Genomic DNA, 14093 nt, shown 5'->3' on the forward strand with positions numbered 1-14093 from the left:
GGAGCTTTTCTCCACAGGCCTCTGCTGAAAATGGGCTCTTACCCAATTGAATCTTCCCGTAATCAAATGTCAATAAATAAATAAATAACACATTCTCCTTCCATCAAACAAATGCAAAAGTATAGTAGTTCAAATCTTGGAACTTTAAGGTGGCAAAAATTGAATCATATGCTGACCAAAAGAAATAAAACATAGATCTGTTTTCATATCTGATATGAAGAAATACACTGAGTAGTGGAATATACAAATGGTCAACCTTCTTAATTGGTAAAATATATCAAGGCTGCCCTTCTTTCCCCCAAAGATAACAATTACTATATGCTTTTCATGGAAGAAATAATGTAAAGGAGACCATCTTAACATGAATATTAAAATCATTTTAATAAAAATGTTATGATTGATAAGCATAACAGCTTCTCCAACGGAGGGATCCTCAGTCCAGGAACACAGAGGGGATGAAGACCCTTGTCTTTAACAGTTCCTCAGACAGAGACCCTTTAGTGCTTCAGACTTCACCACAGCTGAGGATTCAGTGAAAGGAGGTCACCTTTGACAAGCAAATATCAGCCAGCAGTTGGATCCCTCCCCAAGGAGATGGTAGCATAAGTAATATGAATGGCTAACAGCAAACATAATTTCATCTTAATATATAGTGGACAGTTGTTTAAAGGAATGACAACAGTGCACAACAGGCTGGTGCAGGGCCTACTGCCAACATCAAAACTAACTGCTGAACTGTGTGCCCTCACAGCCACACAAGACATCTTCCAGCCTATGTTGCCCAGGTATGTCAAAGCCCTGCATGAGGACAATAAAGGCTAAGGGTATCATAACATGAAAATGTGTCTGAATACCATTTCAACCCTTACTAGTAATCACGCAATCACCTGGGATGGAAGGAAAAGGAGGCAAAGTAAGGAAAGCTCTTAGACCCATGTTCAGACACAAAAACAAGCTGGACGCTTCAGACCGTGATCAATCTTGTGTGTGAAGTATTTGCTTATCTTCATGAGTAAGGGGATATTGTGGTTAAATCTTGGATCATACTTCTAGGAGTCTATGCCAAGGGATATTTCATCAATCAATCTTATTCTTGTCCACAGGAGAAATATGGGATGATGACCGCTTGCTAGAGAATGACTACCCTGTGGAGGGAGAAATCTAAGTAAGCTGAGAATGTAATGGACTCTGTAAGAAGATACAGACTTGGGATTAAGCTGGGTCTCTCAGCACCTGCAGCAACTATCAGTGTTAAACTCTGATCACAAACAAAAAAGGCAGTTGGCGTGGTGGCCATGACTCATGAGCCAAAGACATTCAGGTAAAGGTTGTGTTTTTTCATCAGTGAATATGGGAATATACCAGCAAACCACGCTAATAAAAATCTAAATGATATAAATGGCAAAAAAGAATTTAGACTTCCTATACATTCACCATAACTCTAGTAGACAACCAAATGGGATGTGTGTACCACTGTGTATGGAAGTTCAAGACCTTAAGAGTTGAGAAAGACACAGCAAAGAAGTGTGCACTCAAGTGTTTTACTCACTGCAGAATGCCCTCTCAAAGTAAGACGATGCAGTTACAAGATGCAAAAGTCTGACTACAATGTTTCCATAGATTTGAAATCTGAACTCCAACATTTAAAATTCATGAAGTATGCTTGTACTACAGATTTTAATTAGTCATCATCATCATCATCTTCTTTCTGCTGTTCCCATTAGGGGTCACCACAGCAGATAATCTGTTTCCATTTCTTCCTTTCCTCTGCATCTTGCTCTGTCACACCAACCACTTGCATGTCCTATCTCACCACATCCATAAACCTTATCTTAGTCCTTCCTCTTTTCCTGTTACCTGGTAGCTTCATCCTTAGCATCTTTTTCCCAATATACTCAGCATCCCTCCTTAGCACATGTCCAAACCAATGTAATCTTGCCTCTCTGGCTTTGTCTCCAAACCTTCCAACCTGAGCTGACCCTCTAATATACTTATTCCTGATCTTGTCCACCCTCGTCACACCCAGTGCAAATCTTAACATCTTTAACTCTACCACATCCAGCTCTAAATCCTGCCTTTTTGTCAGTGCCACTGTCTCCAACCCATATAACATAACTGGTCTCACTACCCTCTTGTAGACCTTCCCTTTCACACTTACTGGTACTGGTACTGGTCTGTCACAAATCACTCCTGACACTCTTCTCCACCCACTCCATCCTGACTGTACTCTCTTCTTCACCTCTCTTCCACACTCACCATTACTCTGAACTACTGATCCCAAGTATTTAAACTCCACCTTTGCCACCTGTACTCCTTGCATCCTCACCATTCCTCTATCCTCCCTCTCAATTGCACAATATATTCTGTCTTAGTCCTGCTGACCTTCATTCCTCTTCTCTCTAGAGCACATCTCCATCTCTCCAGGGTCTCCTAGAGATTTTAATGAGTGTAAGAGAAAATTAATTATTTTTGTAAGAGGTGGTAAAAGGGCGAACAGAAACAAGCTTGGTAACTCACCTGCGATGTGCAGTGAGGTCATCATCCATAATACTGGCTCCACGGGGGCACTTCTCATCTGGAATGTTTGCTGTGACAAGTGTATGTGCATTAAAAAGGATGTGGCGAACTGGGTGCCTAGAAAAGGGAAATGAGAGACAGATCTGGTTAAAGTCCAAGGAGTTAAATGTCTGCACAGAAACTACCAATTAATTTAGCTTCTGTTCACGCCTGTTCAAGCTTTGTATTTTTATCTTTCTGTTGTGGCCAGATTTGATTAATCCTATATATAATGCATCCATGTTTTAAAGCCCAAGAAACACTTGCAGTAGGTCAGAAGAAGCAGACCAGAAGGGTGTGCTGCTGGAAAAATCTCTGCAATAACATACAACTTGGAAAGACCCTGAGAGTGAAATAAAACAATACTAAAGTACTCAGTGCTAAAAGATCCATCTGGGCAATGCAGAGAAAGTACAGTTGTGTACACTTACCACAAATGTAGATGTTCATGTGTCTTCGCTGCTGCAGTCATCACATTTGGGTTATCCCTGCCAAGGTAGCCCTCGGCCAGCCTGAATACCAGAGACTTAGTATTTCTGTGTCAGTTGCTGTCATTTGAGAACTGATGTCAGGTCGTGAGTGGTATAAAGGAAGGCAGCCTACACCATCACATCAGTTTTTATTGCCCTAACCTGTCAAGAGCACCTAAACTAGGAGGTCAGGCTCTGGTGGCAGAACCCCACCAGAGGAAAATAAATACCAATATGTACCTTGTAAGGAAAGGAGAATAACAAGGAAGAATGGCAATAAAAAGGAGAAAGAGAATAAAGGGGGATGGAGGGAGGGAGACCAGGACTGCAACAGTGAATACACTCGAACATCTAAATTTATGGTAAGTGTACACAACTGTACTATGTTCTTCATGTTTCACTGCTGCAGTCATCACATTTGGGTAGATTCCCAAAGCTGAGGAAATGGGTGGAGGCAGTCAAGGAAACTAGGGGCTGGCTAGCATGCCCTGCAAGACTGCAGAGGCAAACCCTGCCCTGGAGTTGGAAAAGAGAGGCTAGTGGTAATGCTTGGTAAAGGTGTGAACAGATGTCCAGGTAGCAGCCTTCAGGATATCCCTGGTGGGAACTCCTCTGAGGAAAGCTGCAGAGGTGGAGGCTGCTCTGGTGGAATGTGTCCTGACCTTCCTTGGGGGAAGGCTTGCCATGCTATTTGTAGCAGAAATGGATGCAGTGTGTGCTATCCATTTTGAAATGGTTTCCTTGGAGATGGCTTTGTCCTCTGCCCCTGAAGCAAATCTAACCAGCAGTTGATCAGACTTTCTGAAGGGTTTAGTCCTGTCCAGATAGTAACTGAGCTGTCTGTGCACATCTAGAGAGTGCAGAATCCTTCTGCCCTTGTTTTGAGGGTTAGGAAAGAAGATTTGGTTGACAGCCACGCTGGACACCACCTTGGGCATGAAGGATGGATTGGTTCTGAGGGATACCCTGTCTGTATGGAAGATGATGAAGGGTTCCACAGCCATGAGTGCTTGCAGCTCAGAGACTCTTCTGGTTGAAGTGATGGCCAGGAGGAAGGCTGTCTTCTAGGAGAAAACATTTAGCTCTGCAGAATAAGCTGGTTCGAAAGGAGGCAGGGTGAGCTTTTCCAAGACAAAGTTAAGGTCCAAAGCTGGTGTTGGTGCCCTTCTGGGGGGCCTCAAGTTGCTAGTCCTTCTGAGGAACTGTTTAATCAGAGGGTGTGAAAAAAGTGGCTGCTCAGTGGGAAATTGAGCAGAAATAGCAGAGGCATGAATTTTAACAGAGGAGAAAGAGAGACCAGTGTGTAGTAGGTCAGCTAAATAATCCAGAATGAGAGGGATGGAGGGCTGTGCCGTATTGCCCCCCCTTAGCCTGGATCCAGGTGCAGAACCTTTTTCCAGTTGTCTGCATAAGACTTTCTGGTGCTAGGGCATCTGGCCTCTCGGATAACATCCAGAACCTGTTTACTGAGGGTGGCAGATTGGTCAAGTGTCAGGGTATAAGCCAAGCTGCCAAATTGAGTGTCTGCAATTGGGGGCATGAATTCCCCTTCCCTCTGGGTTAGGAGGTTTGGAATCTGAGGAAGATTCCATGGAAGCAGTGGGGACAGGCTGTGCAGCAAGGGGTACCAGTGCTGTCTGGGCCAGTCCGGAGCTATGAGAATGGTCCTTGGTTTTTCCTTCCTTATTTTGAGCAGTAACCTAGGAATGAGAGGTAGGGGAGGAAAGGCATAGACCGAGAGGTTTACCCAGCGGAAGGACAGTGCATCCACTTTCCATGCCATGCTCCCTGGTACAGAATTTGCTGACCTGATGGTTGGTGTGGGAGGCAAAAAGGTCGACCTCCAGGGTCCACCATTTCTGAGTTATTAAAAAGAAAGTGTTTCTGTTGAGCTGCCACTCATGGGGGTCCAAATGCTTTCTGCTTAACTGGTCTGTCAGGGAGTTGAGAGAGCCTGGCAGGTATTGTGCTAACTAGTGTAGCTGCATGGAAGAGGCTGTGAACCAAAGGGTCATGGCCAGCCTGCAAATGGGTAGGAGTGAGTCCCTCCCTGCATGTTGATGTACCACATCACAGTGGTGTTGTCTGTCCTGATCAGGAGAACCCCTGGAGAGAGACGGGGTTTGAAAGCTATCAAGGCCTGCTGCACAGCCATCATCAGGGGGAGTTGCTGGGGGTACCATTGGTCCTGCATGCACCTGCCATCCAGGTGTGCAGCCCAAGCATAGTGTGATGCATCTGTGGTGAGGGTGAGGGTGGCAGGGAGTGGGGAGAAGGGCAATCCCTTGTTGTGGGAGCAGACTGTTGCCCACTAAAGAAATTCCTTCCTCAGGCAAGGAATAATAGGTAGAAGAGATTCCAGATCTTGGGAGTGTTGACACCAAAGGCTCTTTAGATACCACTGAAGTTTCCTCATATGCAGTCTGGCATATGGAATGTGGAGTATGCAGGATGCCATGAACCCCAGGGCTTGCAGGAATTTCCTTGCAGAAAGCTGGGGCCTGGTGGCCAGTTGAGAGAAGTAAGCTGATAGGAAAATTCATTTCTCTGGTGTGAGACATGGCATCTGGGATGCTGTGTCCAGACTTGCTCCCAGGAAGCTTATCCTTTTGGTGGGTACCTGTTTGGATTTCTTTTCGTTGATTGTGTACCCTAGGGAGGTTAGTAGGTCCTTTACAAAGGCCAGATCTTTGAGCAGCTTTTCCTGGCTGGCTGCCTGAATGAGGCAGTCATCTAAGTAGGGGTAAATTTGAATATTTCTTTGTCTGCTAAAGGCAATGGCAATGGCCAGGCATTTTGTGAAAACTCTGGGAGCAGTAGATAAGCCAAAGGGAAGCTCAGAGAACTGAAAATGTTGAGATCCTGCCCTGAAGAGGAGATATTTTCTGCAGGACTCCCTGATGGGAATGTGGAGGTAGGCCTCCAGGGTGGCTAGCCAAGCGTCCTTGGAGAGCATGGGTGGCAACTGCTGGAGGGTGAGCATTTTGAATTTTGGGATCACTGGGAAGGTGTTTAGAATTGATAGATTGAGGATGGGGCACCAGGTGCCCTCTTTTCTGGGGACCAGAAAAATTATGGAGTAGAAGCCTTGGCCTATCTGCTCTGCAGGAATGTGCTCTACTGCCCCCAAGGAGAGCAGGGAATGGATTTGGTTTTGAGCCCCTGCCCACTGACTTGGAGGTAGATCTGGGAACCCTTTTGGGGTTGGAAGGGTGTGGAAGAGAATATGTACCCCTGAGACACAATGTTCAGAATCCAATGGTCCTTGGTAATGGTGGCCCAGTTGCTTGAGTAAAAGGACAGTTTTCCTCCTAGGGGTACATGAATGTGGGCAGAGGCGAGGTCGGGAGGGGGTGAGTCAGTTTGAGTTCTTACCATAAGGGGGTGGCTTAGAACTCCCTGGTTTTGAAGTGAAGGCAGTCTACTGCTTAGATCTCTGCAACCCCTGGGACTGCTGTCTGGGAGGTCTGTTTCCATGGGCCCTAGGCTGGCCCTGTTTACTAGGAACAGGAAAGGACCAGTGCTTGGAGGGAAAATGCCTGCTGAACCTAGGGAGCTGTACCTGTAAGAAATTCTTTAACAGTCTGCATAGATTTTGCTTTTTCTTCCATCTTCTTTTAAGACCTCTTCTGCTTTAGTACCAAATAAGTTATCTTTGTGCAAGGGTGCATCCAACAATTTTGATTTGATATGGTCTGACAGGATTTGTTCCTTAAGCCATGCAAGTCTTCTAATGACAGATCCAGTGACTGCTTCCCTGCAAGAAGCTTCTAGGGCATCAAAACCACAGTGCAAAGTGTATTTAGTTACTTGACCGGCGGAATGCATTAACTCCTGTAAATCTTTAGATTCTGCCCATGCAGGAAAGGAGGACATTTTTTGTTTAAGGAGTTCCAAGGTATGTTGCTGATATTTAAGCATATGGAACTGACAACTTAGTGCCCTAATAGCAAGAGTTGCTGAGGTATATACTTTTTTACCCCATCTGTCCAGTGCTCAGGATTCCCTGTCTGAGTGGGTAGGATTCTTAGCTGAGGTTGCTTTAATCCATCTTGCCCCTTGGGTAATGACCTCAGGGTGCATTGTTGGATTTTTAAAAAGATATTTGTGAGAGTCAGGGACTCTGTAGTACCTATCTAAAGTCAAGCTGGACTCAAGGAAGACATCATCCACCACATCTAGGACTGGGGAATGGCTAAGGGCCTGTGTTGCGGAAGGTCCAGGAACTCTCTGAGTCTCCTTTTAGACTGTGGGTAGTCTTGACTCTCTCATTTGAAATGCTCCCTTAAAGTATACAAGGTTTCCCCAAAGGAAATATCCTCTGGGGGAGTGGCTAAAGTAATGGATTCCTCTGCATCAGAATCCTCATATGTGGAGAGGGGTTGCATGTCTTCATAGTCAGATGTATCAGATTCATCTGACTCTTGTTCAGACAAAACTACTGGAGACAGAGCTCTTTTTCCTTTTTAAGGGAAGTGACTTGGCTTCCCCTAATCAGAATAATAAGGTCTTCTGCCATTTTAAGCATTTGAGATTGAGGAAAGGGAGCAGGTATCTGAGAATGCGTAGTCGGTTACTTAGGGATGGTTCGACCCTTGGGCCTAAGGATTAAAGATAACCTCCTTCGAGCCGGAATTGAACTAGCAACCTAAGGATGACTTGGGAAATCACTACAGTCCTCTACTCTACCAGCCAAGCTATCGAAGGGATATGATGTTGCAAAGGACTTCCTCGGAAGCCGGTGCATGCACAGTGGCTCCAGACCCATCCAAGGTAGAGATGACCGCAGGATCCTTACAAGAAGAAGAGTTCTGTGGCATACCGGACTCTGAAAGGTTCTTGGTAGCAGCCTGTGAATTAACTGAAGTGGGCATCAGAGGCTGGGAAAGCACCTCACTGAGTTCCGGAGGACTGACGACCAGCTTAACAGAAGCATCGTTGGAAGGTTTGGTCCTGTGCGGTCTGTCTCTGTCTTTATCTTTATGCTTTTTCAGAAGATCTGCTGTCGGATGGCTTACCAAAGCCATCTCGGAATTCGAGGACTGTAAACGGAAATATCTGTCTACAATAAGGGCCCGACGACAAATAGTTCTGGCGTTAAACAAAGCACAGAAGCGACAACGAGGAACGTTGTGGTCTGGGCCTACACAAGTTACGCAGTAAGAATGGAAGTCCCGGTGTGGTATTTGCTTTCCACAGGCGAGAAAATTATTAACTTTTCTGACATTGGTTAGTGCAAGAAAAAAGGATCCCCAACGGGGTACTTATCTTTCGAAGACTTCAACTTCAATTCGGAAATGAAACTCAGGTAGCGGCTGACCAGCACTCATGCGAACTGCTTCTGCTTTGGACTCCACGGCAAGAAAGACTGATGTAATGGCATTGGCTGCCTTCCTTTATACCACTGATGACCTAACATCAGTCCTCAAGCAACAGCAACCGATGCAGAAATACTAAGTCTCTGGTATTCAGGCCGGCCGAGGGCTACCCTGGCAGGGATAACCCAAATGTGATGACTGCAACAGTGAAACATGAAGAACATCAATAAGTGTGCCCCAAATCCCAGACGCTGGTTTATCAATACAGAATTATCATGCCTGTCAATGCTATCTAATTAATACGTGAGAACATATGCACCATCCCTGAAAAATATCCATGCAAAACCTTATATACTATAAGTGATATGAAGGCTGAAACAACTTAGATCTACAATTGGTGGTTGGGGCTTTCCACCTTCTTGGGGAAAAGAAATAGGCGGGAGCAGAAATGCATTCTGTGTTTCACCTGGTAGGAAAGTCTCTACCGAGATTCACATTATCAGGAATTAAGACTGCAGCAGCAGTTCCTGTGATAACAACTAATCTGCTATACAAGGAAGCTTCAGAGATGGTCCATGTAATTCTAGAATGTGATCTCCTCCTATGACGCTCAGAAGGGGGTATGCACAACATTAGAAAGTACATATGCTTGAAAATGAGCTTACAAAAGCTGACTGGGGAATGCTGGTGGTGGTGGTGGTGGTGGTGAGGGGTGATAGCCCACAGACTTGAACAGTAAAGACCTGGAGGCAAACAAACAAAGCTCCTCATTAGCACTTTTCAAAAATCTTGATGATTGGATGGGAGATAGGAAATTCACCCCGGGAATCACTTCTGTGGCTCTGCTTGATAGGGGCACAGGAAAATAATTTTCTTGGGTGGCAAAAGCCAGGGTACCATTTGGCTAGGCTTATATAGGCCCTAGGGCCAATAGCCTAGTACCTACCTATGAACCTAAAGGGGTGGTCATAGTAAAAGCTTCTTGCATGGCAGCATGAAGGCACTCTCAACAGACATGTAGCTATCCTGCCCTAGGTGATGGTACTTCAGAGGGGTTGAACCTGGAGAACTACCAACTATCATGTGTAGAGAGAGAAGAATAGTCAAGACTGCTGCAGAGATGACTGGAGAGAGATCCACTGAGAAGACTTTGATGGAAGACTGGAAGGCAACATGGTCTGTCTCCAGGCATGTCTTTTTAAGTGTCTGACTACATTATTCTTAAATGATTATACAGTCTTCAATATCAGCAAAAAAAAAAGGGGGGGGGGGCATGATGCATACTGTCAACAGTGGTAACAGTGGAGACCGACTTACTTCCCCTTGGAGCTCCTGAAACATCTCCTGTGGGGGCTCACCAAAAATAACCATGCTATGATGGAAGGCATCAAAAGGCCTAGTGAAACCCTTCACAACATGAGAATCCCAAGCATGTCACCTTGTGGAAGCTGGCATCCATAACTGCAGCCCTGGAATTCGCACCCACAGACTTAAGGGTGCTGCAGGCCACATCACATCTACAAATTTAAAGATGAAGCAGGTCATATCACATTCACAAAGCTAAAGGTGTAGTGGGTCACATCCCATGCAGAGTTAAAGGTAAAGTGGACTACATCCCATCCACGGAAATAAATGTGCAGAAGGCCATGTCAAACACAGAATTACAGGTATAGTTGGTCACATCACATGAAAGGGGCAGTGGGCTACATCACATATACACAGCTAAAAGTCTGCAGGCCTCATCACATTTACACAGTTAAAGGTGCAGAGGGCCACATCACACCCACAGAATTAAAGGTACAGTGAACCCCATCACACTCACAAAGTTAAAGGCACAGTGGACCATATTACAAATACGTAGTTAAAGGTACAATGGAACACATTCCCAAAGAAGTAAAGGCGTAGTGGTCCGTTTTATCTCTGTTACTATATTCACTACTTCTAATATAGCTGGTTTACATTTTGATTTCCATTTTCTAGTAATTGCCTTTTTGGCAGCCACCATAATTAGACACAGCAAGGCTTTACTTACCATGTCTAGGCAATTCTGATTCTGTATCATAGCTCAGAAAAATTATCTTCCTTGCCACACCAATCCTCCCACCCAGAATCTCCAACAGTATATTCCGCAGGGAATCTTTAAAGTCTACCAACCCATCACACTCCCAGAAAATATGTTCCCAAGTACTGCTTTCTTCCCCGTCACACCACCAACATTTGCTGTCTACCTGAGGAAAAATTCTCTGGAGCCTACTTGGGGTATAAAAATATCTACCTAAACAATTCCAAGCAAAAATCCTAAATCTTCTAGATTTTATTCCATATTTGGGAGACATACATATATCTTCCCATTGTTTCTTTGTGAATTGCTTATCCAGTCTCTCTTCCTAATCTTTTCTAACCTCATCAGATTGATTCTTATAGTTATCAGGCAGTATTGTATATGCTCTACTAATTATTCCTTTTTTAAAGGCAGCTTCTGTTGTAGATTCTAGTAAAAGATCTACCAGTGCTGGTCTTTCATTTAGAACCCCCCCATGTCTTTCTCTTTGCTATTATTTTAATATCAATCCTTGACAGGGAAGGTAATCTGTAATCTGCAGTTAACTGACCTTTATCCCTATTCCCACCATCTCCTGTTAATGGTAAATTTCGATGACATGGATCTTCTCCCTCTACTCTTGCTATTTGTTTCTTTTTTGTTGTATTACTCCTATTTCCCATAACTATTGTGTTTTGCCCTTACACTAACCCAAACATTAATGTTCACTCCTGGCAATGGAAGACCCCCAAAAGACAGGGAAAGGAGCTGCAAATTGTAGTGGTCATCCAGCAGGAGTTCCAAGAGTTCATTATTAATTAATTGCCTGTGCTTGCTTCTCAAATTAGGTGGCAAGAGGAGTGAAATGCCCTTCTACATCAAATTGAATTCAATGTGAGTTTCAATGACTGGCTAGCGCATGACCACATCTTGGCTAGGTCTGTAATCGAGTCTGTAGAGCACAGTACTCCTGCAGGATGTTGCCAAGATCTCAGCCTCTTACTCCCATGTGCCCCTGGCTGACTCCTCCACCATCTAGGATGTAGTTAAACCACTGTCAGGAAGGATAAAGTCATGGAGAAAACCTCAATACTGCAAAGCCAGAACCATCTCTCTCCTTTTCCCTTTCACGTTCGATTGCCTAAAAGCTGGTACTTATCCAATTCAGGGTCTGACACACACAGACAGACACACACAGACACACACAAACACACCTCTCTATGTAAAGTTACGATCATTACCAATTCACTTACAGTATGTGCCTGGGATATGAAAGGAAACCAAAGCACCTAGCTAAAACTCATAAGGAGACAGGACAGGTATCCAAACTCCACAGAGAAGCACTTCAGCCATGAAATGAAATGGGGTTCAACAACTGCATCACTACACTGTCTGATATCTAGCTAATATAACTGCTTGTGTGCACTGCCCAATATCCAGCTGGTATAAAACTGCGTGTACTTCTCATATTTTGCTTTTGAGTTTCTGGCATTACAGAACATCAGTGTCTTTTCTTCTTCCACACTTCCAGCTCCTTTTTTTTAATTAACTTGCCCATCTTTTTGTCAGCTCTGTCCTTGTCCCCTTTCATACTGCTCTGTTCTAGCTGCCCATTCTCCAGTCCCATGTCAGTTTAACATAAATGTTATCATCATTTTGATTTACCTTTCCAGATTCACCTTTAGGAGAAGCCTGTATATCTCAACAATCTCTCCTCCTTCCATCTTGCAGTATACTAACTCGTTTCTCCTTCCAGTACTCTACACCTCCTTGCTCCTTCATTCAGTTTCTTAAACATCAGATCCACCACTCTATTCTGCCTTTAATAGCAATGACAGGTCTCAGAACTGGTAGCGTTTCTGAAAAATCCACCATATGCAATACATCTGGAAATCTTCCTTCTATTTACTTGATCCGCTGTATTGCCTCTTCTGCAGTCCCTTGTACAAAAAACAATAATTTCTACAAGGACTTCTACACATGGGTTAACAATGTATTTTGTGACCACTTTAGTCACTACCTGTCTTGCACATGACAATATCAATACTGTGACAACCTCCACCTCTACTAAGGACCTTCTCTCCCAAGACTTTCACATCCAGGATCCCTCTCACCGTACCATGGCTCAGTCTGCCATCATTCTTTTCTTCCTTTATGTTTGTGTCTCTTATCCATTTCCAACGAGTCTTGCTTGGGGAGTTTCTCCTTTCTGTTCCGATAGTCTTTTCCTTACTTGTCTATCCCTTAGTTCTTAATCTACCTGCTCCCTCCATTCTTGATCCCTTTAAAACTACTGCTTTCTTTCTTCATTCACCTGCCCCCTGCCTAGTTTTCTACATCTCCACTCTTCACTTTCACTCAAGTCCTCCTCTGCTTCTTGCTTTCTAATTTGCACTGGCATTTCCACCATCCTACCTAGTCTCTTTGGCTCCTTTAACCTCGTCTAACTTACTTATGGTCACCCCTTCAACCAGAAGTCATCTTCTACACAGTACCCCCTCCTTGGAGCTACCAGCAGCTCTCTTAATTTTTAAGACCCCCACCCCAAGTCATTTAAAAATGTTCACTTTCATTAGACTTTACTCACCTGCCCCTCCTTTAGAAACGCACACAAACACATATACATAAGCTCGCTCACTCACTCTCTCGGGTCAGTAAGACATAGTGTCTCACCACATCAACACATCTTACTTTTTACTGCAACCAGATCCTTTCTCTTGTCTTTCCAATCTTCTGTCTGAAACCCCTAAGCAGTATCCATCTTTAACCTTTTTTTAAATTATTGGCACCTCTTTTCTCCTTCATTTTCTTTTTATGTAGTTGGGCTGTCTTTACTCTGTCCACATCACACTTCTCTGTGGCAGTGGTCATTCCTTTATTTTGTCACTTGATATCCTACAAATGTAAAGAATTCTAAGACATACTGCTTTCTCTATTATGCTTAACTGTAGTGAGCACTCACAGTGTATTACTATATACAGAAAAGAGTTTTACCTCATCCCAATGCAGTAGCAGAATTCAGTAATCCCTTAGCTTCTTAACCAATGGCCAAACTTCACATAATTCTTGAAATTCCACAGGTTTCTCTGTTTGCTTACTACTATTTGTCATCAGATCATCCTCTCTGTCTCAGCCATTCAGCAGTAAGGAGAGGCAGGTGTAACCAGGGCAGCAGTTTAGTCACTTTTTTGGTGGTCCTTGTCAGTGTTTTAGAAAAGATGACATTAAAAACAAACACTGCTGAACCTGGTAAAGCACAGAAGCACTTACATGTCATTCCAGTCACCTTAAAACCTGTTCCTTGTGGCTGTAATACCAGATGAGGCACTTTGTTTCTGGATTATCCAGAAAAAATGGGCAGGTGGCAATCTCTCTATAAAAATGAAAGGACATTTTTACCACTTTTGGGCAAGGTAATAAAATGAGGCGCTCCATCTGCTGTCTTTTTGCTACATACTGAAAAACACAGTTTTAGACCTTACAAGTTACTCCCCCTATTTCTTTCATCAACTGCTTTCTCTCACTCTGTTACTGACTGTTCTCTATACCCTCCCAGGACATGGAAACCCCCTACCATTTTCCCCTCTTTTGCTACATTACACTTTTGCTCCCCCTCTATGTTTTAACCTTCCTCTTGTTGGTTTTCTGTCTACTCCTTACACCTTCTTCCCCAAAGCTATGCTACATCGTCTTTCGGTTAGTAAATGC

The 14093-nt window shown here is 44.0% G+C and overlaps 1 protein-coding gene across 2 annotated transcripts in view; it reads right to left on the reverse strand.

Annotated features, from left to right (window-relative positions):
• The window catches only part of FBXW8 (F-box and WD repeat domain containing 8), a 1953337-nt gene that overhangs the window by 29406 nt on the left and 1909838 nt on the right, over nt 1-14093 (reverse strand). For both annotated transcript variants that reach the window (XM_044068251.1, XM_044068250.1), the window contains one exon: nt 2518-2634. In XM_044068251.1, coding sequence (XP_043924186.1) covers nt 2518-2634 — 117 coding nt within the window. The remainder of the gene's footprint in view (nt 1-2517; nt 2635-14093) is intronic.

Source organism: Protopterus annectens, chromosome 4.part0 (genome assembly GCF_019279795.1).
Source record: "Protopterus annectens isolate FY-2018-M chromosome 4.part0, PAN1.0, whole genome shotgun sequence".
Classification (NCBI taxonomy): domain Eukaryota; kingdom Metazoa; phylum Chordata; order Ceratodontiformes; family Protopteridae; genus Protopterus; species Protopterus annectens.